This window comes from Peromyscus maniculatus, chromosome 5 (genome assembly GCF_049852395.1).
Source record: "Peromyscus maniculatus bairdii isolate BWxNUB_F1_BW_parent chromosome 5, HU_Pman_BW_mat_3.1, whole genome shotgun sequence".
Taxonomy (NCBI): domain Eukaryota; kingdom Metazoa; phylum Chordata; class Mammalia; order Rodentia; family Cricetidae; genus Peromyscus; species Peromyscus maniculatus.
Genome location: NC_134856.1, coordinates 13,898,617 through 13,926,243, shown reverse-complemented (window position 1 = coordinate 13,926,243; position 27,627 = coordinate 13,898,617). Strand labels below are relative to the sequence as shown.

Here is a 27,627-nt window from a genome sequence, read left to right as displayed (position 1 = left end):
CAGTGAGAAGCACCTCGTCCCAATTTCGAGCATTATCTTAAAGACAAAAATAAAAAGTTTTGACTGGCATATGGAGAAAAAGAAAACCTTATATGCTGTCAGTGGGAGTGTAAATTAGTATAGTAATTATGGGGCAGTCTGGAGGCTCCTCAGAAACCTAAAAATAGAAGTGTCATATGACCCAGAAGTCCCATCAGTACATATGTCCCTAAGGGGATGAAGTCAATATGGAGAAGTAAAACAGCATTGCTTAGTTTTAGTTTTTCCATTACACACATTTATTTATTTTCCATGTATATGTGTGTGTGTGTGTGTGTGTGTGTGTGTGTGTGTGTGAATGTTCTGCAGTGTGTGCACATGTGCACACCTGTGGAGGACAGGACAACTTCCAGGAGTCTGTTCTCTTTTTCTGTCACGTGGGTCCTGGGGATTCAGGTTGTCAGGCTTGGTGCTGAGTGCCTTTATCTTGGTTTAGGTTTACTGAGGTCAAATCTAACAATGATGGTTTGTTTTTTCTTTTTTTCCCCAGACCTTTTCTTTTTCCATTTTTTTGTCATGTTTAAAATTTTTTAACTTTTAAAAATGTAAAGATTTTTAAAATTTTGTTCAATGTATGTGTGTCTGTGGGTGTGTCTGTCTGTCCTGCTCTCTCTTTCCCCACCTTCCTCCTTTGAGGCAGGATTTCTCACTGAACCTCGAACTAGGCTGGAAGCCACCAAGCCCTGGCATTCCCCCCATCTCTGTCCCCTGTGGCTCTGGGATTACAGGTGTGCATGCACTGACACTTGGGTTCTTACATGCATGCTGGGATTCAAACCCGGAACCCCATGTGTATACAGTATGCACACTCACCCACTAAGCCATCTTTTTAGCAGCCCACACTTTACACTTTTAAGCATGATTTGGGATAGGAAAAAGCTAGATAGTCACAGTATCGGGTTCTGGATTTCAGTAGTATTTAGTCTCTTCTGTATGGGGTTAACTCCCCTCCTTTCAAAAGAAGCTATTTTAATTGTATAATGCCTGATGTCTGTTTTATTCTGCTGTTATAAATCCTCTGTCAGAATCTGAGAGAAGCAGACATGGTCTGGTGAAGGAAGCAATCTCTAATGTTTTCTGAATCACACTTTGCTTCTCGAATAGGAAGTACAGTGCTCATTTAATTGCAGATGCTGAACACCTACAGCTCAGGCGGGATGACAGGTGTTGTAGTAGAATGGATGTGCAGTAAGAGTTGTGTGCCTTTGTCTGCGAACATTGGCTACAAGTACCAGAATCCCAGGTGACAGTGAACTGGGGAACAACTGTTAGAAGCTGGCTGGGAGAAAGTCCGTCCGATAGTTGCTTCACCGTATAATCAAATGCCGGCCCTGTCTATAGTTTCCTGCTTCACTGTTTTTAGCATGTGGCTCCTGGTGCTTTAGCTTCAAACCTAGTGATCCAAGATGGTCGTACCAGTGCCAGTGGTCAGGTTCTCATGTAAAGGCACTTAAAGCCAGAAAAGGGAAGACAGGAGAGAATTTTTGTATTAGGAGAAAAATCGTGGTACAGCAGGTTCCTCCTACGTCCTGTTGTTCAGGACAGCATTAGTTGGCCATTCCTAGTTTCAAGGAATTCTGGGAAAAGGGATATCTGTCAGAAGGAAATGAAGTTTTTGTGCTTGCCATAGAGAGCGAGGGTCTGTCTTTGGGCTCATTGCTATTGACAGAAGCAGAGAAGGAGCTAGAGCAGGTGTGGAGTAGAGAGTTGTTCCTCTGCTCCCAATATATGGCTGGGAATCGGTTTTGTTTGTTAATTCCAGAGGGGTGTGGCCACTGTTACAGTATTACCCCTTGAGATAAACACATTTAGGATGTGAACTGGAACTTTGCATCATCTAGTCAACACACTTTATTAGCACATACAGTGTCTTAGTTTGTCCCTTGAGTCTGGGGATGTGCTCCCGGGGTCAGGACAGAGAAGAGGACAGGCCTTGGGCTTCCGAGGGCTCATCCTTTGGCACAGCACAGAGATTAGACATAGTTTCAAAACAATGGCAAAAGTGCTTAGAAAGGGCGGCTCCGTTTCTTAGGAAGCTGGTGCAGATCTGGTAACAGGTTTCGGGAGTCAAGGAAGGCCTCCTGGGGCCCCCATCTTTGCCAGGTCCCCAACTGGGACTCAGCTCGTTTCAGACAACAATAAAGTGACCAGTCTTTTTGTGCAGGTCTTTTTAAAAGTCAGGGTGGAAAGAGTTATGCCTCTTGGTGAAAACTGGCAGGTTCCGTGGTTTGAGCTTCGTGGAGTGGGGAAGCCAGGCAGAAGGGTGTGGATAGCATCATTTTGGGTGTCACACAGCTAAAGGTTTGGCTTTTATCTGTCTGTGTAAGAAGCAGGGTCCCCATCTCCTTTCAGAATGTTTACTTATGTTAATGTCCAGAACAGTGGGTTTTATTATGATGTTTTGGTACATGTATGCAATGTGCTTCGATCTTATTCATGCCCAACATTATCCTATCTTGTCCCCACCCTCTTTTCGTGGGTCCCTTTCCTTTGCTGGTCCACTTTCTACTTCCATGTCTTTTAAAAATTTACATTATGGTTATGAGGAGGAACAAAACCAAAACCACGTAATACTCTCTGAGTCTAGCATGCTTTACTTAGTGTGATGATCTCTAGTCCCACCTATTTTCTCTGCTAATGACGTGGTTTTGTTCTTTATAGCTGGATAGTACTCCAAAACTTAGCTGTAGTGAATAGTGCTACAGTGACCACGGATGTGTAGGTACCTCTGTGGTGTGCTGACTTCAAGTTCTTCTGATGTATAGCTGGGTCATATGACAGTTTCATTTTTAGTTTTCTTTTCTTGAGACAGGGTCACATTGTGTAGCCTGGCTGGCCTGGAACTCGCTCTGTAGACCATGCTGGCCCCAAACTCAGAGATCCACTTGCCTCTGCTTCTTGAATGTTGGCATTAAAGGCATGCACCACTACAGCCCAGCCATTTTGAGTTGTTTTAGGAACCTCCATTCTGATTTCCACAGTGACTACTACTTTATGCTCCCACCAGCACTGTAGAAGGCTTTGTTTTTATTTACATCCTCACCAGCATTTGTTATTTGTTTTCTTTTTAACATGCAGTGAATGTGGAAATGTGTGTGTCAGTGTGCACATGTGCACTTGAATGTAGGGCCAGAGGTTGATGTCTGGCATCTTTCTATCTTTCTCTACTTTATTTTTCAAAACAGAGTTTCTCTGAACCTGTGTGGTGGTTTGAATGAGAATGGTCCCATAGGATTATATATGTGGATGCTTGGTTCCCAGTTGTTGGAACTATTTGGGGAGGATTAGGAGGTGTGGCCTTGGAGGGAATGTATCACTAGGGGTAGGCTTTGAGGTTTCAAAAGACTAGTCCCATTCTGAGTTTCTATTTCTCTGCCTCATGCTTGTGGATCAAGGTGTAAGCCCTCAGCTACTGCTCCAGTGCCATGGTTGCCTACCTGCTGCCATGCTGCCCTATACAATAGTCATGGACTTTAATCCTCTGGCAATAGAAGCCAATAAATTCCTTCCTCTATATGTTGCCTTGGTCATAATGCCTCAGCATAGCAATAGAAAAGTAACCATGGCAACCTAAAACTCACCAATTCGGGTATACTAGCTGGTCAGCAAGACCTTGAATTATGAGTGTGTGCTGGGATTCCAAGTGTGTATTGTCATGCCTGACCTTCTGCATGGGTACTGAGGATCATGTGTTAATGCTGGCACAGAAAACATTTTACTAACTGAGCCATTTCCTAAGCTTGTATCAAAGTGTTCTTTCTTTCTAAAAAAATAATAATTGTGTGTGTGTGATGTACAAATAGGTGTGCTTGCACAAGGGTGTATATGTATGTGCTTGTGCCATAGCAAGAGTGTGGATGTCATAGGAGTTCTCTCCTTCCACCTTTACATAGTCTTGTGGATTGAACTCAGGTTGCTGGGCTTGCATAACTAGTGCTTTTTCCCATTATCCTGTATCCTGTATTCCAGTATCCTGCTGGACTCGCTGGCTGGCCTGCCTGCCTGCCATCCTTTCACTCATGCATAGAGGTGTTTTGTCTGCATGCATGTATGCACACCACTTAGAGGTGTTTGTCTGCATGCATGTATGCACACCACTTAGAGGTGTTTTTGTCTGCATGCATGTATGCACACCACTTAGAGGTGTTTGTCTGCATGCATGTATGCACACCACTTAGAGGTGTTTTTGTCTGCATGCATGTATGCACACCACTTAGAGGTGTTTTGTCTGCATGCATGTATGTATACCACTATTGTGCCTGCTGCCTGTGGAGGCCAGAAGAGGGCGTTGTATCCCCTTGAACTGGAGTTACAGATGGTTCTGAGCTGTCGTGTGGGTGCTTAGAATTGAACCCTGGTCCTCTGCAACAGCAACAAGTGCTCTTAACTTATAAGCCACCTCCACAGCCTTCACTTGCTTTTTGTTGCTGACCAAAGTGACCAAATTTCAGTGTAGTTTCCTGATAACCCAAGATGTCCAACTTTTTTTTTCTTCATTTATTTCTTGGTTATTTGTACTTTGGGTGGAGGGAGAATTGTTGCTCAATTGTTTTGTTCATTTATCAATTGAACTATTTGTTCTTTTTTTTTTTAAAGTTTTGTTTTGTTACATATATGGTATGCTGTGTGTGTGGTAGGTGTACTTGTTAGTGTGGATGTGTGCATGTGTGTGGTTGTGTGTGCCGGAGGCAGATGTTGAGTCTCTCTCCCTGATGGCTCCACACCTTTTATTTTGTATTTGTTGAGACAGTCTCTCCCAGAATCTGCAGCTCATTGATTTGGGTGGGTGCAGTGGCTAATGAACTTCAGGGACCTGGGGCTCTCCCCTTTCCCTGCCCAGTGCTGCCATGCCCTGCTTTTTACATGGGTTCTGGGGTCTGAACCCGGGTTCCCAGGCTTATGTGATGGGCATCTAACTAACTGAGCCATCCCCCCAGCCCTAAAGCTCTCTGTATCTTGTAGATCTTAATTATCTGTTGGATGAACCACTGGCCAAGATTTTCTCCCATGTTGTAGGCTGTTCTTTCTCTCTTGTGCTTTGCTGTGCAGAAATTTTAAACTTGTTTGTTTTCTTTTTTCGAGTAGAGAATAGTCTTTCTTTCTTTCTTTCTTTCCTTTCTTTCTTTCCTTTCTTTCTTTCTTTCTTTCTTTCTTTCTTTCTTTCTTTCTTTCTTTCTTTCTTTCTTTCTTTCTTTCTTTCTTTCTTTCTTTCTTTCTTTCTTTCTTTCTTTCTTTCTCTTCCTTCCTTCCTTCCTTCCTTCCTTCCTTCCTTCTTTCTTTTCTTTTCTTCTCTTCTTCTTCTTCTTCTTCTCCTCCTCCTCCTCCTCCTCCTCCTCCTCCTCCTCCTTCTTCTTCTTCTTCTTCTTCATCTCCTTCTCCTCCTCCTCCTCCTTCTCCTTCTTCTTAATAGGTGTCATAGTAGACATAGCTTCTGGCACTTAGCATGCACTAGGAAATCACCTCATTTAATACAATGTGGCCCTATAAACAAGGGTCATTTTTATTTTCACTTTACAGATGAAGAGCGAGGGGCAGAGAGGTTTGTGTGCTCTGAGTTCTCCAGCTAGAAGCTGGTAGAGCTGGGTTTGAATACACTGACTAGTTCCCGAGTTCTCATCTACACCACACAAGAAACCTGCACTCTATATCAAGGTCAGTTAACTTGTCCTGATCTGCACTGTTGGAGTTAACCAGGTCAGACTTGCATCATTGTGTCTCTGAGATACTCTACCATCATTTGATCATCGCTGATCTCACCGTAGCTAACACTGAGACCTCCCTAGCACTCTTAGGGCTGTGCTCCTTTTTTTTTTTTTTTTTAAATCTTCTGCTTTGAGCAAGTTGCCTGGTTTCCCAGCCTGTCAGCGGCTCCTAAATCAGACCCCTCCTACCCTTTCCGGGTTGCCTTTGGGTTAATTTGGGCTGTCTAAAGATTGCAAGGCTCCAGACTGCATCTCTTGCCTCTGTTTTTCTCTTCTCCCAGCATGTTCTTTTGCCACTGCAGCCTTTGCTGACAAAGGAGTTTTATTAGTATTTGTCTCTAGTGTGGCTTTTGATGAAGTGTTGGTCTTGTGTCCCTGGTTTCCCGAGCACCATCTCATGTCATCAGCTTCTCTCCCAGTTTGGTCCATCTCTGTCTCCCTGCTTCCTATGCCAGCTTCTCACTGTCCTGTTGTTTTGCAGGAATGCATGCTTCAGCTTCCCTGCAAGGCTCATTCCTCTGAGTCTTTCCCCTTCCGTTTATGTGGGAGACCCTGCTCCTGCGGAAGGTTAGCTCTCAGTCTCTGGCTCTCCAAATCCTTCCTTTTGGCTGGACGCAGCTATGGCTTCAGTTTGAGCCACCCTGTTCATGGCTGTTGTGTTGGTATACCTGGCGTCTCTTTAATGCCAGATCCCCGAAAGCAAGATAAGAATGCTGCCTGTACCTGTTTCTGCAGAGCACATGACACAATTTTTGACAACATAAGCCCTGACATGCTACTTACAGAAGCATACATTGGTGTTCTGACAATTTGCTTTTAATTTTGCATGTTGAACATAATTTATGTATTTGTCTTTGAGAGGCAGATTCATGTATAAGCATCTGTTTATATATACACATGTGCACACATACACATATGTACATACGCATACATATATGCATGTGCACACATATCTATATACATATGCATATATAGGAAGGGCAGTTCTTTCCATCTGGAAGTAATGTGCAACATCCTTTATTTTGCATGGTGTCATCAAGGGAAACAGTGATTATTCCCTTTGATTAACTTCTTGAGCCAAAAATTTCTACTTTGATAACTTTATTGTTTCATATGTGCTTTTTCCAATAATTAAGTTTCTCATTACCTTAGTACCACTTGTGAAAAATAGTCACATTGTATAGAAAGATTATAATGGATAATGACTTTTACTCTTTCTCCCCACATCTCCCTAAAAAGAGATGATTACAGCTTTACTGAAATATAAATTATATAATTCATCCATTTAAACCATACAGTTAAAGGTATGATATATTCTTAGATTGTATAACTCTTGATACTAAATTCTCTTTTTCATTCTTTTTGAAAGAAACCCTATACCCACTCTTTATCTTTTCATAGTCTGTCTCACCTACCACCTTTCCCTAGCCCTGAGCAATTACAAATGTGCCTTCTGTGTTTGTAGGTGTGCCTGTAAGGAACATTCTATTTTCTATGGACCGTACTTAACTTCTGTCACTTACCCTACTGTTTACAAAGCTCATCGAGGTTAAAGGTTGTACAAATGCTCTATTTCCTTTGATGGCTGAATTCCATTATTCACTCTTCATCAGTTGGCAGATATTTGGATTATTCTACTTCTTAGGTATCATAAATGTTGCTGCCATAAGCATTCAGAAGCAGATTTTTATGTGGATGTTGTAATCTTTTGTCTTTGTTTTGTGCGCGTGCACGCACACACACACATATGCACACACACACACACACACACACACACACACGCATGCATGCACGCACGCACGCGCACACACACACATGCACGCATGCACGCATGCACACACCCCTCCCTCATCCAGGAGTGGAGTTGATGTTTCACTCTGTGCTTAAGTTTTTCAGCAGCTGCTAAGCTCTCACTAAGGTGAGTTATCTTGTCACACTCTGTTAGCCGTATAGAAGAGGTCCAGCTTCTGTGTCCTTGCTAACACTTGTCCACGTTTATTTTCATGTTTAATCCCAACAGCCAAAGAATGCCTTCTTGCTGGTTTTAGTTGAAAACTCTATCTACATAATTTAATTTAATTTTTTTTTTTTTTTAAATATAGAAGGGTCTCACTGTGTAGCTCTGGCTCGCCTGGAACTCTATATGTAGACCAGGGTGACTTGAAACTTACAGAGATCCACCTGCCTCTGCTTCTTCCTCTCAGGTGCTGGGATCAAATGTGTATACCACCACGCCAAACAAATTAAACAAATACATACATTTTAAATTGTGTGTGTGTGTGTGTGTGTGTGTGTGTGTGTGTGTGTGTGTGTGTATGTATGTGTCTGTGTGGGCATCTGCACTCATGCCCTGGGGCAGGAGGTGTTGGATCCTCCTGGAGCTGGAGTTACAGGTGTTCGTGAACCACCTGATGTGGGTGCTGGGACTCAAACTCAGGTCTTCTGGAAGAGCAGTACATGCATGCTCTTAACCACTGAGACGTCTCTCCAGCCCTGAAAACTTGATATTAACAGAGATTTGGTGAGATGCCTTGTGAATGTATAAACGGCAAGGAAGAAGTGGTGTAGATAGTTTAAGACAGTACTTTTTCCGGAAGTAGCTTAAAAGTTTTGATGTGGGGTGGTTGAGATGGCTCCAAAGTGCTTGCCCTGCTGGCCTGATGACTTGTATTCAATCCCAGAACCTGGGTCAAGGAAAAAGAGAACTCACTGTAGAGAGTTGTCCTCTGTCCTTGACAAGCACTCCATGGCACGCATGCACCCACTTCTACCAGATGCATACATACACAATAATAATAAATTAAAATTCTTTGAGATTCTATATTTAGACTCAGAATATTTGGGATCTTAGGGATGGCATTTCCCAACTCCATATCCTTTGTTCATATTGTATTTTTTGTATGTTTCTTTTTGTGATGATTACTGTCTTCATGTCTATTTATTAGCATTTTTAGTAGTTACATTATCTTTAAGACACTTATACACTTAATACTCCCTCTTTTAGTAAAAAAGGAAGGAGAAATATGCCATTTTGTTTCCTAGGCAACCATCATAATCTACAGTGGGACTAAGAATATAGAGGTGTAAAGGGTAGCAAAGCTACTTCTTTTTTAAAATTTATTTATATATATTTTTAAATGTGCATTGGTGTTTTGCCTGCTTGTATGTCGCTGTGAGGGTATGGGATCCCCTGGAACTGGATTAGCAGATGGTTGTAAGCTGTCATGTGGATGCTGGGAATTGAACCTGGGTCCGCTGGAAGAGCAGCCAGTGCTCTTAACTGCTGAGCCATCTCTCCAGCCCCAGCGAAGCTACTTCTTTTGCAGTAGTTATCTCTGTTGGCCTTTCTCCGTAGGTAGGTGTGGCCTGGAATTAGAAGGCTGTGTCTTCCTTGCTATTCTGACATGAATATTTAGCAGTGCCACCCCTAACCCTAGGACCACACGGTAAATGTTAACAAGAAGCCCCAGAACCTGTGTTTTCCCTGCCCCAGTGTCTTTTCTACAAGAATGCTGACAGGTTTTGTGACATCTAGCTGACTATTACATGTGTTACCTGGGATTTTCCTAAGATCTGGACATAGTGACTGGATGTCATCACTTACGTCTGTTTTATAGGAATTTCTTAGATATTTCCATCGCCATGATGCTTCTGCTAAGTAAGAGGCTGTTTTCTCAGAACTGAACCTTCTAGTGTGAACCCAGGATTGAGGATACACTGTATATAGAGTATGTTCAGATGCGTTTGCTTTTTCACTCAGTGCATCTTAGTTAGTGTTCTGAGGGGACACATGGAAAGTGTATAGTCTTTTTCAGTTGCTGTCTTGTATTTTCTTTTGAATATGTTTTCCTCCCGTTGGAGAGTCCTTAGGGTCTGGAACCTGCCACATAAATGTGAGCAATCTAGAAGCCTGTCTTTTTTTTCCGGTACTAGACTCCACCAGTCTATAAGAGGAGTGAGTTTTGGTTAGGGTGAAGTAGCAGGCAAAATGTACCTTTGTTTAATATATGTTATTGTATTTTTATACTGATGTTCCTCTCTTTTAATGAAACCCATTTTCTTGGAATGGGAACTTGCTTGGCCGCTAGGTGTCACCTCTTAGCTCTGCCCCTTCCTCCAGAGCCACACTGCAGCCCTGAGGAAGGTTAGAAAGCTCGGGCGTCTAAAAGTGAATGGCAGACACGGTGGGGTGGGTGTGGTTATCCGCTCTTCATTCTTCACTCTCCACTTGTTCTTCTGCACTGGCAGAGGGATGCTCACATAGGGCAAGCCTGGGAGCTCCAGATGAGCCTAACATCTCCTTTTCATCTATGAAATAGGGAAGTGGTGCCGGGGGTACTTTTGCTCATCTAGACAAGTTCGGTAATAAAACAATGGTAACATGTTTGCAGAGAATCGTAGGCACAGTTTTTAATATAGTTTATTACCCTGGGAATCCTTGTTACTAGGCAGATGGTGATTGCATTTATTAATATTAATTTCCTTGCTCTTTAATATAATAATGCTGGCTGTTATGTACATTTATTATCTCTTCTAATCCTCACCCATGCCCTTCATACTTACATTTTCTCCCTGAGTTTAGAGATGGGCTAATTTGCTTTAAGTTAATTGCTCCCCTTGCTTTCCGATCCTCCCCCTCCATTTGGAACTTGGTCATGGAAATGAGAGTCTGGCTTGTCACTGGATGTGGAAATTGCTAGGTTGTGACTCTGTAGAAGGTGCTGTGGCACTGGCAGCGCTTGGCTGGAAGCAGGCGTGTTTCCCTCAGTTGTCTGAGAGATGTGAGCAGTGTGCTCTGGATGCAGGCACCCTTCAGGAAGGCCACAGGCTCTTTGCTGAATTACAAATTGTGCACACAGGGGTGGGGTGGGGGGCACCACATCCGTTCACTCGCCTTCCAATGAAGTACACATTACTACAGAAACTGCAGGGCACTTGACAATGTGGCTCTGACCTGGAGCATCATAGCAGGGAGCCTTCTTCTTATTCAATTAAGGGCCCACTAAAAAGAAGGGACGGCATCAGGGCTTGGGTTTTCTGAGAACACTAGCTGATCTTTTCTCATTTTACCTTCATTTGCATTAATTTCCAGATTTCTCCAATCATCTTAAAAGTGAATGGGCTCACTAGGTTTTCTTTAGTCACAGGTGATTTCATTGTGTTAGGTATCTCTCTAGTTGACTTCCCAGTTGTGTGGAGATTTCTATGGACCATAGGAAATGTGTAACAAATTCGAGATGAGAGACCTGTCAGGCAGGGAGCACTTCTCTGGGAAGTCAGGGCTGGCAGTGGGAGCCTCCCAGTCCTAACAGGCACACCCACAAGAGCCGCCTCCAACACTGTCACTTCTTTCTCTTTGTTCCCCTCCGGACTCACTTCCTGCCAGGGATTTGTGACATCTTTTGCACCAGATCAAATGAGCCCCTGACACCTGATTGCTGAGTGCTTCTTGTTTACAGTTGCTCTCCAAGAATACCGAGACAAGATGGAAAGCTGAACGTTCGGTAATTCAATTTGCATCCGCTCAGTGACAGGCCTCAAAGGCGCTTCCCCCCACATATGAATCTCATTGCCGAGTTCCTACTGTCTTTGACCATAAGCATCTAAGAAAGGCAAGATGTGGACAGGTAAACAAACATTGGTTGAGCCTGCCGCCTGTCATTATATGATGAATATTAAATAGACTCGCCAGGATTCCTTTCTTTTTTCACTGTCTTCTCTCCATCTACTTACTTAGCCAGATTTATAATTGGTTTTAAATATAAGAACTGTGGCTTGAGGTGATTTATTATTATTGTTGTTATTATTATTGTTATTATTATTATTTATTTCAGTCTTTTAGAAGGAAAGCACGCATTGGAACGCCCTGGATTGGTTTAACACCCTTTGGGTTGTGCATTTCTCACACACACACTAATGAATAATTCAGCAAAGCCAAACACAATCTGCTGGTGGTATCTAGTGTGATTCACACTTGCTAATGAATAATTCCCTTTGGCCTTTATTGGCCAGCTCTAAGGAGTGGCTTCTGAGACTCAGATGGGTTATTACTGGGCTATTTGTCCCTGTCCTTGGGGCTTTGTGAGCCAAAGTCCAGTTTGGCTACCCACTCCACATACCTTCTCAGAGTCTTCTGGGAAACAGCTCTCTGCATCCCAGTCCCAGCTTTTCAGCCTCAGACTCTTCCTGTGAAAGAAACTGTAACAGGATTCAGCTCCATTATAATTATATCAATTCAGTTCCTTCATTGTTTCATTCAAATAAAGAAATTTTGAATGAGTACCTTATGAGAAACAAAGAACTGAACATGGGATTGTGTATACAAGGGTGCGGTAGATCTGATGTGCTATATGTCCTCAAAGGAAGTGAAAGGTCTGTGGGAGAGGTGTCTGGTCCAGTGGAAGATGCTCACAGTCTTTTGTCAAATGGATTAGTAACAATTTTCTCACACTGCTCTCAGATGTGCATTTCAGTGCATATTTGTTGGTAGTATTGGCCGAGAGTTATATTGCTCTGGATAACCTTAAATCTTGATTAATCTTGGAGCTGTTCACAAGCTAAGCTCCTTAATATGATTCCAGATATGACTGGGTAAATGGCTCTTGTTCATTTCTGCTGCACTGAAGTGTGGAATGTGGAATGACCTGGCATTACCGGCCTGTAGCGTCTCCAGGTGTCTAGTGTGGATTTATGTGAACCCAAATGCTGTGCATACCTAGAAATCAGACTGTTGGCTGTAGAAATCTGCTGTCCGTGAGGTGCTCTTAGCCTCAGGAAGTGGCTTACAGCAGCCAGCCTATATGTGCTTTAGCGTTTGTGGGTCTCTTTCTGAGGCACATAATGTTCAGTTGCAGGTCTGCAGGAGGCGTGTGATTAGTTCCGGTCAATGAAATACAAATAGAAGGGCCAGGTGTTTTCTTGGTCAGCAAGGCCACTCTGTGCCCTACCCCACCCCTTTCCCTGCTGAATCACCAATCTTGAGGCAGAGGGTTCGAGAGGGTGGAGTCTCCACTAGACTGGGTCCATGATGCCTGGGTGGAGTTGGGTCTACCTGTCTTCATTCATACTGGTACATCAGCAAGAAAGGCAGCTGTGTCCCGGGAAACACCTGACTGGAGTTGTAGTTTTGCTACAGTGTAGCCTAGGGGGATTAATGCAGGAGCAGCTGTTTGTGGGAACAGGGCCTGACGCCCAACAGAATTCTAACTAGCTTTCTAGAATGTGTTTCTTTTTATATAAAAAAAATTTGTAAATGAACAATTATAGTTTTTATGTGGTACAAAGTAATGATATAATTTATGAATATAACATGGAACGTATTAGATACATTTTGCCATTTTGTGGTCAAACCCTTGACACAGACAACTTAAAAGTAGGATTGCTTACGGCTCTGTAGTTTGTATGTTTGGGCAGAACATCAGGGCACGTGGAACATGTGGCAGAGGCTGTGCTTCACTTCTTCCAGGACAGGAAGCAGAGCTGTTAGAGTACAGGAAGGGACCAGAGCAAGATACAGTCCTGGTGACATCCCCCAGTGACACTTCCCTCCAACTTGCCCCCATCATATGAATCCATTTAAGGACAAATCCATTCATCAGGTCAGATCTAACTGTCACTGGAAATGAAAGAGGATGATTGTTTGAGATCCAAGGCTAGCCTGGGGTAAAACCGTGTCTCAAAAATAATTAATTAAAAACAGGCAACACAAATGGCCAACAGATACATGAAAGTCCCACATCACTAATCATTGTAGAAGTTGCCTTCCCTAATCCCTGAGGCATTCCTAATCCAATAAAAGTTAACCATCATAGCATAATTAAATCAAGCTAATTTAACATGTCCTTTTCCTCAAATCCTTAGCATGTTCTGTAGTTCAAATCTCTGGAATTTACTCTTGGTGATTTTGCAGTGTCCACCTGTTATTATTTACTGCTCACTACCCCATGTAATCGGGGAGTCGAAGGACAGCAGATAGGAATGGATGCCTCCTGTCACAGCAAGGCCTTGATGGCTCTGCTCATCATCTGCCCATCTTCTCCCCTCCTCCAGCATCTGGAACCAAAGTTCTGCTCCCTGCCTCTTGTCGCTCAGTTGTTTGTAGGTGCACATGCAAGAGAGAATGTGTGATACTTCTCTTTCTGTCCCTGCTTTATTTGACTCAGTATACTGTTTCCCAGCATTTCTGCAAATGGTAGAATGTCTTGCTTTGTCAAAGTTGACTTGACTGTGTGATGTATTTCTTCCACTTTTTGTTTATCTGTTCATCTGTTGGTAACTCCTAGATTCCACCAGTAGGTGGTGTGAACAGCACCACACTGAACATAAGAGTGCAGACACTTCTGTATCTATCAAGTTTACATAAGAGTGCAGACACTTCTGTATCTATCAAGTTTACATAAGGGTGCAGACACTTCTGTATCTATCAAGTTTACATAAGAGTGCAGACACTTCTGTATCTATCAAGTTTACAGCTTCTGGACAGTGTTTTAGTTGCTTGTCTTGCTGCTGTAACAAGTTACCTCAGCAAACAGCTTACAGAAGAGAGGGTTTATTTTGGCTTACAGTTCTAAGATACATTCCGTCGTGGTTGGGAGGCCATGGTGTCTGAGGCCGCTGGTCATCTGTATCTGTAGTCCGTCAGAAAGCAGAGGGAGATGAATGCTCCTGCCTAGCTCACCTTCTCCTTTTTATCCTGGGGACTTAGGGCCATGGAGTGGTGGCACCCACATTCAGGATGAGCCTTCCCACCTTGATTAACTTAATTTAGATAATTCCTCGTAGGTACTCCCACAGGCTAACTAAATCTAGATCACCTCTCACAAGCATGCTCAGGGGTTTCGTGTCTCCTAGGTGATTTTAGAGTCTGTCAAACTGACACCGTGCTAACTATCACAGGAATATATATGCTCATAAGGGGTGTTGCTAGATTGGATGCTATTGTAATTTTAGTCTCTGAGGACCTGTATAGTGTTTTCCATAATGACTAGACTCATTTACATTGTCTCCAATGGTGAATAAGCATCTTTTTTTTTTCTATCCTCCTCAATGTTTGTCATCATCAGTTACCTTTATTGATATTACCATTTTGATTAACATAGCATAGCATTGTGATTTTGATTTGGGTTTCTGTAGTGATTAGTGATGATGAGCCGTTCTCATGTATCTATTGGGCTGTTTTCATTAGCTTTATTTATTTATTTATTTGTTTGTTTATTTATTTATTGAGACAAGGTCAAGGTCTCACACTGTAGCTTAGGTTGGCCTTGAGCTTGAAGAAATTGTCCTGCCTCAACATCTTGAGTGCTGGGATTACACACACACGCACCATCATGCCTGGCTGTGTTGTTTCTTATGAGAAATGTCCCTTCAGGTCCATTGTCCTTTGTAAAATTGTGTTGCTATTATTTTCTGTGGAGTCCTCTGAGTTCCTTAGCTGGCTTGTTTTCTCCCTATGTGTAGGTTGTGTCTGTTAGACTCCCTCTGGTAGATGTCGATTATACAGAAATAGCGTAGTTCTTGTTGTCTGTTGTTGCCTGTGCTCTTCAGGTCAAATCTAAAACGTTATGGCCCCAATCAGTGGCCTGCTGAGTGTCCCCGTTTGTCGCTGGCGGTCTTACAGTGTAGGTGCAATGTTTAAGTTTTTCTCTTTCAGCCAGTTTGAGTTCCAGTTTGGAAATGGTGTGAGATAAGGAAGGGCCCAATTTCGTTCCTTTCATCTGGCTGTTCAGTTCCCCCAACATCATGTATTGACCAGACCGTTTCCCAGAATATGTACTTGACGCCTCTGTTAAACTTTAGATGACCGTACGTGTGTGGGCTTGTCGCCTCTGCTTTCTTTATTCTGTGTTTAGGTTGGTACCATGCTGTTTCCATTATTAGCACTTGTCATTTGAATTAGGGTGTGTGCTGCCTCCATCTGCGTCATGGGCTAATGATTGCCCTGCCTATCCAGGGGGAACTTTAGGATTTACTTTTTTTCTGTCTCTGTGAAAAAATGTCATTGGGATTAGGCAGGGCTTATATTGAATCTGGAACATGGAATATCTTTCTATTTATATGTGTCTTCACAATTTTTTTCACAACTTTTGTTGGTAGGCTTTTTTTTTTTTAACTCCTCCTTGCTTACATTTGTTTCTACGTGTTTTACTTTTTAATGCAGCTGTTATTAATGGGGTTGTTCTTGATTTATTTATTTTTGTGGAGAGTTGAATGTTGGTGTTGATATATGCATGTTGGTTTTAATACCCTACAACTTTACTGTATTTATTACTTTTAGCAGCCTTTGAATTATGTCACCAGCAAAAGTGACATAATTTCTCCTTTTACTTTCCTATTAGGATACCTCTCCCCCCTCAATTGATGTGGCCTTGGACTTGAGAACCACTACTGCAGCCTTTTAAATGCTGGGATTACAAGTGCGCACTGCCATGCCCAATGCTTTTGTTAGTTCTTTAAAAAACACTAGCTGGGTGGTGGTGCATACTTTTGGTCCCAGCACCAGGGAGGCAGAGGCAGGTGGATCTCTGTGAGTTTGAGGCCAGCCTGGTTTACAGAGAGTTACAGGACAATCAGGGCTACATAGAGAAACCCTGTCTTGGGGGAAAAAAACCAAACCAAACCAAACAAATGATATGATGCTCAATTTTGTTAAACACTTTTCAGCACACTCAATGCTTTGTTATTCTTTAAAAATATGAAATGATGCTAAATTTTTGTGAAATACTTTTTTTAGCATCTAGAGAAGTGATTGTATGGTTTTTTGTTTGTTTGTTTTTGCTTTTGTTTTTGGTCTTCCATGTAGAATAAGTTTCCATTTGGAATTGGAGAGACAGAAAAAATTTCAGCTGTCAGACTTAAAATACTGTTGGTGTAGAGAGTCATTGGCTTGACAGTAATTAGTAAATAGAGACAGTTGAGATTATCATGAACAATATTAATAAATTGTAAGTTGTATCTGGTATATTGAATTGGTATGAGTATGAATCTGCAACTTTCCCCCTTTTATGTGAGGGCTAAGCCCTTGAGCTGTGCATGGTTTTTACATTTTAAGAAATTATGGAGGTGGAAGGGGAGGAGAAAACCATTTAACAGAGGATGTATGTGACCCATGAGCCTAAATTATGTTTGACACTTAGCAGAAAACATTGATGACCCTGCATTTACACCCTTAAAATCTCCACAAACTGTTACCAGCATCTGCCACACTTACCACATCTTGAGTTGTGGTAATGCAGAATTGGGAAGTTCAGGGTTCCAGCAGGGTACGTGACAGCACAGTACAAACACAGAACACATGTGCCTAAATTAACACATAGAAAATGGGCTGTGGTAGATACTCTAGAGGTGGAGATGTGAAACCCCCCCCCCCCCCATCTCATGCTGATGACATCTAGGAGTTAAACCTATTGTTATGGGAGTGTATTTACTCTTCAGACTCACTGTTAGACAGTGTCATATTTGGGGAAGGTTCCTGGCACCAAGGAACTGTCCTCTTGCTCATCTTAGGTGGTGATACTTGGTTTTTGTTTCTTTCTTGTCCTGGTGGCAGTTTTATTGTTTTGTTTTGTTTTTACAAGTTTGTCTCTGCTCACTCAGTCATTTTACTCACTTGAAGGGAATACTCAAGAAAAGTGAAAACATGGCACTACCAAAACCTATGCATAACTTATAACAGAAATATTTATCATAGCCGGAAAAATAGAAACAACCCCAAATGTCTACGAACTGATGAACAGGTAATCAAGTATGCATGTACATAGAATGGAGTGTTATTCTCCAATAAAAATGAAGTTCTAATATGCCCTATAATGTGCATGAATTTTGGAAACGTTCAGCGAAAGGTAAGCACAAAAGACTATATATTATACTATTTTATTTATTTGAAGATGTCATCCATGTATATACAGTATATCTTGATTCTGTTCACCCACCTCTAGTTCTCCTTAGTACCCCAGTGGGGGAGAGGCAAGGGAGCTATTGGCAGTTGTTGGCAGCTGGGGGAGAATCACTTTTCTTCTTCAGGGGAGGAGGGGGTGTTTGGTCACTGGTAGGTTACCAAAGCTCTAGTGGAGGGTCCCACACCCATGTGCATATGGGCAGCACTAATTAGACTAAGTGGGTTAAGTAAATACATTTTAAAATTCTTTAAAAACAGATTCCATTGGTGAAAGATAACAGAAAAGCCGGTGAGTGATTTCTTAGGGCTGCCTAGGCGGTGGATTGAGGCTGAGGACCTAGTTAGAGCCAGTTGACACAGAGGTTTCTTTGTGGGTGGGGTCTAATAACAAGGTCTTACACATTATGGTAATTTCTGTACACTCGGTGCACATACTCAAAACTATTGACTCGCACACTTTAAGTGGGTGAGTTTCATTGTGTGAATTCCATCTCAGATGTTAATGTAATTCTATAGTGGCTGGCATTGTTTTCTAATGATGCTTGCTAACTCTTTGCCCTCTTTGTAAGTAGCCATGATTTGAGTCTCTACTTTGTATTTTACCTTCTTAAACTAACATCTTCTGAAGACAAGATTGACAGTCAAATTTCCTTTGACCCACATATTCTACTTATAAAAGCTTATTATACTTTCTGTATTAGCAAACATGTAGAAGTTTGTAGGACTATATATTGTGGCATTATATGTATTGACAAAGCATAATAAGCAACTCAGACACCCATTAGTAGGGAACATGTTAAGTTAAAGGTAAACCAGTGAGTATGAGATAATCCTCAAGATATTTAAGTTAATAAAGCAAGGTGTAGAATGTTATGTGACTATTTGTATAAATGCTTGCATATAGATAGAATATTCTAGAAAGAGTCAACAGTAGTTACCTCTTTGAGAAGGTAAAATTTGAATGAGTCTTGTAATACATGATGGTTAGACTTTTAAAGTTATAACTATGTAATTTTCATAGCAGCATTATTTGTCAAAAAGTAGAAATAACCTACCTGTCTATCAGCTGATCAACGGAGTAACAAAATGTGGTTTGTCTAACTTTTATTTATGTAGGGGTAGCAAGAATTTTAGAGTAGAACAGTTTTGTTTTGAGAAAATTTGAATTAAGAAAATTCTTAATTCAAGAAGGTGGTTAAATGTTCAGTATTTAAAAACCTTCTACAGTCAGTTTCTAGAAGGTGCGGATTGTGTGTACATGTTTTGAACCCATGTGGAATAATCTGTTTTAGGGCTCCTCCCCCTTCACCCCTAGCCACTAATAGTGCCACAATTATATGGTTCCATAAGTCATTTCAACAACTGTCTCCTGACCCAGCTGTGTGGTTGCCTTGTATCTGCAGGGCAGGAATGTGGCTTGCAAGGGACGATATCCAACTGCCCACAATTATTTTAATGTCTCATGTGAAATGATAAATGAAGTTTATAGTTATAATAAAAGCAAGCCAGTTTTCCCCAAGGTATAAAGAATGTGCAAGTAAAATTCATGTTGTCAGACGTGACTGCTCGTTCTTTTTCTAAAAACTCCTCCATTGAGGACTTCACAATAAAAACAAGGCAAACAAAAGCCCCAGCAGGGTGAGTTTTCAATGTGAGCACTGATTATGGTTCAGCCCAATGAGGATGAAGAAACATCAAATGTTTATGTGATGGCTGTTCCTCTAGGGACTTGCTTGGTTACTGTATTACTGAAAAATTCTTGAAATTTTTGCACCTTTGTGATTTTCTTTGCAAACGCTAACTTCACACACTTGGTGAAATACTTGCTGTGATTCTTCCTGGTGCCAGGAAGACCCGCAACAGCTGCATAATTCTTACTGCTTGTGTTGGGTGCCGTCTGAGACTCCTGTTCCCATTACTGTCAGCCCTCCAGACTGCCCACACCTTTCCTTCGGTGAGACTGTGGTCTGGAGGGTACAGGTTGGCTGGGCACAACAGTATCGAGCAGTGTGCCCACTGTGTAATGCAGGCATCTCTGAAGAGGGCAGCTTTCTCTACTGGGACGTGGGGACTTGTAGAAAGAATTGCGCTTCTCCCTACGTCTGCATCTTTTGTTATATGAAGCTAGAATTTCCATGCCCTTTTTCCCGTGGCAGGTGGTCCATCTGCCCTTAGGACTGTGCTTTCTCTTCAGATACCCCGCTTTCTTCATATTCCCATGCTTGCTGCCCACTGACTCACAGCTTGAGGCTGCCCCCATTCAGTTTCTCCTCTTGCATCAAATGGCACCCAGCTTGAGGCAGCCAATGCCTTCGTTTTTGTATCTTGTGCATATCCTTGGAGACCTGGAAGTATCCTTTTATAATCCCGTTTAGCTAGTCCCATTATGAATTTTGTAAGTCTAGGTGGATATTTGTGATTATTATTAGTGAGATAAGCTCATTCATTTGAACTAATGCAGAGAAGTACCACGTGGCTCTTTGAGTTAGTCCTTCCAGAGCAGAGCTGAGGTAACTCAGGCCCAGAGAGTTCATTGGCTGCTTCAGATTCCACAGTGACTAATTATGGAACAGAATCTATAATTTAAAATTCCAGGTTCAGAGCATTTTCCACAGACTGACAGACTTAAAGGCTCAAAGACCTTGAACTCCAGGGTAAATTAACAGTGAACCAGAAGAAGATCGTAGCAACTTCAGATTAAAAAAGCAAGCAAGCAAGCAAGCAAACAAACAAAAAAACCACGAACTAATTAAAATATCTCAGCAAAGGAATACTTTGGTAAACACAATGGTAAGGCCTTTTAAAGTTTTCCTTACCTTAATTGCAATGAAAAGAAGCCGCATCTCGCTTTAATATACTTCTGACAAAAGCCTATAAAGTGTGACATCACGGTCTGCACGGCTCTTCTCTGTGTTAGAGGAGACAGACACCACAGGACCAGAGGGCCCTGGGCTAGAACAGCTGTAGAGCCTCTCACATGGCTGCAGGCGAGCCAGAAGCCACATGTTTCCTAGGTAAAGGGCTGACCTGTTACTATTCCTAGTTGTGTGTACAACACGTGTTAGGAGAAGCAATTATTTTTAGCTGACTGACTATGACCAAGATTAATAGCTCCTGAGAGGGTTATAATGAAAGGCTGCCCCAACTGGCTTCTACATTTTTCTTTATTTTTTCCTGCTCTCATCCCTGTCACCTTTAAGTATCAGCCGAATGTCATTCCGTGAGATTTGCCCCTTGGATGTGAAAGGCCACTCTTTCTTAATGATGAGTGCGGATTGGGCCTCAGGGCTGAGGAGCTTGGATGGTTGACAAGACCCAGAGGAGAATCTTCAGGTCTGTGGGAGTCACAGACCCAGGATGTTTACTCCAGAAAGGGGAAGCCCGTGAATATTCAGCTGTTTGTCTGGGTCACTGGGGTGTGCCTGAGTATCAAGCAGGAGCTCAAGGCCTCCATTGCAAGGTCCTCGTAGCTCAGTGGTTCTTGGGTTTGGAACATTGCTTCTTGTTCTGAACAGGTTATTTAACGGAACTTGTAAACTATTTCTGGTTTTATAAATGTTGGAAGCCTCATTGTGGTAGACTGAAAGTTAACTTCCAAACCACTTCTCACTCCGGTCTTGAACTTTGAAGGCAGGTGGCTTGTCTAAGTTCGGATTGCATTTGCCCGTCTCCCTGCAGCCAGTTGTGACCACGTGACTAAGAGAGAGGAATGCTGTGGTTGTTCCCAGGAAGCTTCTTTAGGAGACAGCTGCTGTACCCTTGACTGTTTTTTCTTGGCGTTTCTTTTTATCCTGCTTCCTGCCATGTTCTGCCTTCGGATGTTGAAGATGCAGGCCAGCCCCTAGAGAAGCCAGCTGGAAGGGGCGGCAGCTTCTAAGGCCTTGGTGGGAGCCACAGGCCAGGCTGGTTAAACCAGTGCTATTCAGGGTTTCTGTCACCTGCGGGGAAACATAAACCTAAGTAATGTGCCATTTTTCTCGTGGCACAAGAGGAGAGTAAGTCACACACCCCTGATTTCTACTTCCCATCCTAAAGAGTATCAGAATTCCAACTGATTCCTCTCCTGCCCTTTCAGCTCCGACGGATTTTCAAAGGGTACAGAAAAGACAATGGAGTGGTTACCGAGTAAAGGCAGGGGAGCTGTATTCATGAGAGCCACATGGAAGGGGACCAGCAAGAAGGAGGCATGAGAAATAACATGATGAGGACAACAAGCTGGTGGCCTTTGGGAACAGTTAGGTCAGGGAGGCCTCACCACAGTTCAGTGCTGGGGCAGCAGCAGCTTCTTGATTGAGAGATGGCCTTAGGGATTCAACTTCATCTGCTTTCTTAAGGCCTTGGGAGCTTTTTAAAAACCTCTGGCTTCAAATGTCAAGTCTCTGCAGTGCCATGGGTCCCTAGCAAGGTACTGCTGTTTCTGTTCGCCTGGCATGTGGCCTCTTTACTCTAGTACTGTGCTCAGTAGATAATAAGTACTGTATTAGTTACAGTGCCTTGTAAGTTATTATTTAATAGCCTTTTAAAAGACGCTAAATTGTGTAATTATTTTCATGAGTTAAAACTTGTGAAAAAGGCAAAGAAGTGTTTGGCTGGCTGCGCTCATTAGCATTTTCACAGTGAATGGAGAGAGGTATTGTGTCAAGTGCGGCCTCGCTGTTTCTTCCCTTCAGCTTGAAGAATGGCAGGCTCTTGTCTTTTGTTCACACCAGCAAGAGTCCATTCAGCTGCAAAGAGAACAGTGTCCTCTGTGTGTAACTCAGAGCGTTTGAATGCATTTGGTCACACAGTAGTTGCTGTTTAATGACAATGCAATTGTGACCAAAGGAGATAAACATTTAAGGGATAAGTGACGGGCTGTTGATGTTCGGGTGAAAGCCAGTTGTTTTTAGCTAGCAGGTGCATGGGCAGCGGGGAGGACTTTCCAGTCGGAAGCTGGGGGAAATCCGTGCTCCCAGCCCTTCCTTCGGAAACCGCATGTCTAGGCATTTTTTAAAAAAGTACTTTTAAATTGTTAAGACAGTGCTTTTCATGATCTAAAGTAGAAAGGCTAAGATCAAGTCAATGAATGTCTATACACTGTGCTCGTACACTTACCATGTATTTTTATGATGGGAACACTTAAAATCTAATCTCCTAGTAATTTTTAAGTATATCCACATTATACGATAGCTATCGTGAGACTTTCGTTAATGGCTGATTACTTTGTATTTAAAAAAATTAGTTTGAGCATGTCTAAATTGTCTTTGTAAACGTCTAGAAATTTCCTTGACATATTTGCTAAACATAGTCGTATGTGTATGTTATATATTTGTGTGTATTTCATATAAATATATATCCATCTGTAGTGTGTGTATTTACAAAATATGTAAATATATTACATGAGTAAAGAACTTTTGGGACTTTTTAGACCATTAGAATTCAAAATTTGATCCATCTTTAGCCCTATATAAAACCCTAGTTTGCTTGCCTTTTCATGGAAGAAATAATTTTTTGAGAGTGTTTTTTCCCTGTGCCAACATACAGGACAAATCCTAATTCTCTTTCTTCCCTTCACATTTCTCTTCTTCCTGTCTTGGGTGCTAGTTGTGAGGGGATGCCTTGCCATTGGGGTAGTGTTTGCGTGTCTGTCTTCATAGAGGTTTTTTTTTTCCATTTAAAAATGTTTAGATTTGTTTATTTGTGTAAGAGTGTTTTACCCATGTGTATATGTCTGAACCATGTCCCTACCTGGTGGCTCCGAGGTTAGAGGAGAGTGCTGGATCCCCTGGAACTGGAATTGCAGATGGCTGTGAGGCACAGGTGGGTGGTGGGAACCTGGCCTAGGTCCTCTGTTAGAGCTCCAAGTGCTGTTAAGTGCTGAGCAACGGTGCAGCCCGTGTTCTGCCTCTCTGACTGTTGCATCAGAGTAGTCAGCCTTTTCCAGGATGGCAAAAAATAAATTAATCAAGACATATTTTACAAATGTCCTTGGCTTTTATGTAGGCACATTTCATTTCACAGCAGATCTTAAACGCTTCCTGCCTATCAGTAAGTGATAGATGATTACTCAAGCTGAATCTCCATCTCAGTTTGGAGGAGGCTTTTGTACTAAGCCCCAGGGTTCAGAGTGTCAGTGTTTCAGGAAATTGGAGTCTTTAAAAGAAGCTGAAAATGTAGTTTTTTTTGTATGTGTGTTTGTTTTGAAAGTACCTTTTAAAAAGGAGATGTGAATTAATTTAGATTTAAAACCCACATGAGCTTATTACGGGAGGTCTTCACGCTGTAAGGAGTGAGGCCTTCTCATTGTGAGCTAATGCTACCTGGAGAGGTTATATAACCTTGTGTTCAGAGTGGATGCTGGATCCTATCAAGGGAAAAGAGCCAGACCAAGGAAAAACCCACAGGTGACATGTTGTGATACTTAAGTAACATTTCCACCATCTCCCTCCAGGGTGAAACCTCTAGCTGACAAACTCAACTTCTACATGTTGAACCTCCAGTCTGTTTTATATGACCTAACTGGAAATTATGAACTGAGAGGCAAGACTCATCAAATACTGAGGAGTGCCTCAGACAGGAACAGCAGAATACAAAGCACAGAAACAGAAAACAAAAACTAAAAACAGAAAAAGGAACCAGAGAAACAAGACAGCATATGCCATCCTTTGGTCTGAGAGAGTCCAAGTCGATATACAAGGGTAGTGTAACACGAATAGGTCTTTTAATAAAAGACCCGGAACCAGATATTGGGGTAAATGCTGAAAGATCAGAGAGACAAAGGAACAAGCCACTGCCACATCTCACCTTGCCAACTCCATGAATCCTCTCACTGAATGTCTGAGTCCTCAGCTGAAAGGGTACAGCTGAAAAAGCCTTTAGTTCCTGTCTCCTCACGCCTTATATACCTTTCTCCGCCCAGCCATCACTTCCTTCCTAGTGCTGGGATTAATGGCCTGTGTACTTCCCAAATACTGGGATTAAAGGTATGAGATCTCAAGTGCTGGGATTAAAGGCATGTGACTCCCAAGTATGGGGTTTAAAGGTGTGTGCCACTATTGCCTGGCTCTGTTTCTGTCCTAGACTGAGTCAATCTCATGTAGTCCAGGTTGGCTTTGAACTCACAGAGATCCAGACAGATTTCTGCCTCCCAAGCACTGGGATTAAAGGTGTGTGCCGCCACTGCCTGGCTTCTATGTTTAATTTTGTGGCTTGTTCTGTTTTCTGATCTTCAGAAAATTTATTTATTAGGGTACACAATATATCACCACAGGGTAGTATACAGAGCTGTACACACTGGAGGACTATTCACATCTGCCAAGTTATGAGTCAGCCTAAGTTCCATCAGAGGGTGAATGGATAAAGAAGATGTGTGGATTATAGACACAGTGGAGTATTTTTTTTTTTATCTATAGTGAGAACACAATCATGTTTGCAGGAAAACTGAATATTAGTGGAGGTGAACATGTTAAATGAAATGAGCCAGACTCTGAAAGACAAATATTATATTTTCTCTCAAATGTAGATTTCAGATTAAAAAAATTATGCAAGTCGAAGGGGGAGTACCTAGGAAGAAAAAGAGGACTAGCTGGAGTTGGAGGAGATGAGAGATGACCATGGGGAGGTTGGATATGATCAAAATACATTAAATGTGTACATGAAAATCTTATAAGGAAGCATTATTTATACAACTCCATATGCTAGTTAAAAGGGGGAAATAACTTTCTAAGTGGGTCAGTGTGGCAGATATATTCAGTGAGTAGTCATATTTGAGTCCGTTTGCATTGATGGTCAATAGAGTAAGAAAGCCTTTGTTCTGAGGGAAATGGTTCTTTAACCGGAACATTTTTTTTTTATTTTGTTTAAAACTATATCAAACCTTTCTAGTATTTTATTTAACATGTATATTGTATTGTTATACGTAAAATAAAGTATGGTTTAAAAGAGAAAAATAATTTCAAACCTTTAAATCAAATAGTGAATATTCTTAAATAGATGAAAGAAAATATCTTCAAACAGGATACTAATAAAGGAAAACATTCACATTGATAATGTTGTTAGTTGTGATTATATGTTGTACTTTTTAAAAAAAAAAACCATGCTGTCCATATATATTATAAACACACACATACGCACCCAAAAACTACAATCAAAATATTATGGCATCTGGAGTTGCTTTGAAATAATACAGAAATAATGGTAGAATAGAAGAAATAAGAATAATAAATGGTAATCATTATTGATGTGTAATGTTTACCCAGCAGTTATTACATAATTCTCTACTTTTATGTTTTTGAAATTTCTCATTATGAAACATTAAAAAGACAAACATTATTAAAAAAGCAAGAATGATTTCTCAATGGTGAGCTGACCAACGAAGGCCCAGAAACAGGGTTAGGAGTTAACCCACCCCGACATCTACCCCACCTGTGATCTGCTGGAACACATCAGTGGACTGGTCCTGAGACCGGAAGCTGCAGGACCTCCATGACACAGGGCAACAGCAGGATAACCCAGTTCCAGTGATGACCGAGCAGATACAGTGCAGCAGAAACCAGAGGCCTAGAACCAGACCAATGACTCCCTGCAATGAACACTTGCAAGTAAAGATACATGGACAAAAGGGTTTACTGCGTGACTCACTGTGTTACACTGCAGCTTCTATGATGAGACGGATTTTTCTTTCTTCTCTTTTTTCTCTTAAATTTTGTTTTATTTTGAAGGGGGAGGTTGCAAGAGCAGAGGGTGGAAATGAATGGGATAGAGATGCATGATGTGAAAGACACAAAGAATAAATAAAAGTTAGATTTCTCAAAAGTTAAAAATATAGTAGCAGAAGTAAACAATTTTCATAAAAATGTTAGAAAATACTAAAGATGTTTTCCTTGAATGTATGGGCTGGGAGGTGGGGTGGGGGTGGGATTGTGAGCTGCAAACAATTAAAAGTGAGAGAAGAAATATAAAAAATTAGAGGATCCATCCACAGGTTCCAGTATTTAGGAGTAGGCATGGAGTTAGCAAAGAAGTTATGGAAGATGGTCACTTCTTGTATCAAAGGAGCTTGCTCAGTGTCTTACGGGAAGCTTGGAGATGACCTACTGAATGAACTACTTGACCCTGGGATTTCTGAGCCCTGGGATACCAGGGAGGGAGAAGAGAAGGTCCTAAGTGTTGGATACAGCTCTTATTTCTGCCCTTAGCTGGGCTGGGTAGTGTAGTGTCCCAGCTGGTCTCAGGCCACCCCTTCCAGACAGTTGAGCTCCTGTTTTGCTTGGCCAAAGATTTGGCATTGGTACAGGCTTAGGACAGGGAGAAAGGATAACTAAGCTTTGCTTGTCAGTTTCCACCCCATCTCCCTGTTTTCAGCTCTGTTCTAAGACACCTCTGCTTTTAGGAGCATCTGATTCTTGTAAATTCTGAGGCTTTCAGGAGACGGTGGCAAGGAGTGAGGTGCTTCTTCTGGATCTTTCTGCTTGCTCCAAGCACTGGGGAGGCAGAGGCAAGAGGATCTCTGTGAGTTCGAGGCCATTCTGGTCTACAAAGTGACCAGGAAAGGCGCAAAAACTACACAGAGAAACCCTGTCTCGAAAAACCAAAAAAAGAAAAAAGAAAGAAAGCAATGGAGGGAGGCAGGGAAGGAGGGAGGGAAAGAGGAAGTTAAAATAACAACAGAAAGTCAGAGACAAAAAGAATGAAAGAAAAGGTAACAGTAAAGAGATGTGACTCTGTACATGTTAAGAGGCAAAGGGAAGGTAATTAATAGAACATCAAAGGCTGAAGTCCCTCCACTGCTTGGAGCCTTGACTGGCCTAGAATGTACTATGTAGACCAGGCTGGCTTTGAATTTACAAAGATCTGCTTGCTTCTATTGTTTTAATTTCTTTACAAGAATATCATTAAGATCTGGCAAAGGAGTCAGATTCACATTTTGACATAATCATATTTAAATAGAAGTTAATTTGTTGTGTTAATCATTAACTTGGGTATCAGATTCTGTTCCTAAGGTCTGATTGA

The 27,627-nt window shown here is 41.8% G+C and overlaps 1 protein-coding gene across 3 annotated transcripts in view; it reads left to right on the top strand.

Annotated features, from left to right (window-relative positions):
* The window catches only part of Fto (FTO alpha-ketoglutarate dependent dioxygenase), a 362,019-nt gene that overhangs the window by 32,852 nt on the left and 301,540 nt on the right, over positions 1-27,627 (top strand). The window contains exon 1 of one of the 3 annotated variants that reach the window (XM_076571713.1): positions 26,175-26,216. The exons of the other annotated variants lie outside the window; for them this stretch is intronic. Coding sequence (XP_076427828.1) covers positions 26,190-26,216 — 27 coding nt within the window. The 5' untranslated portion in view covers positions 26,175-26,189. Of the gene's footprint in view, positions 1-26,174; positions 26,217-27,627 lie in introns of those variants that run through there. 3 annotated transcript variants of the gene reach the window in all.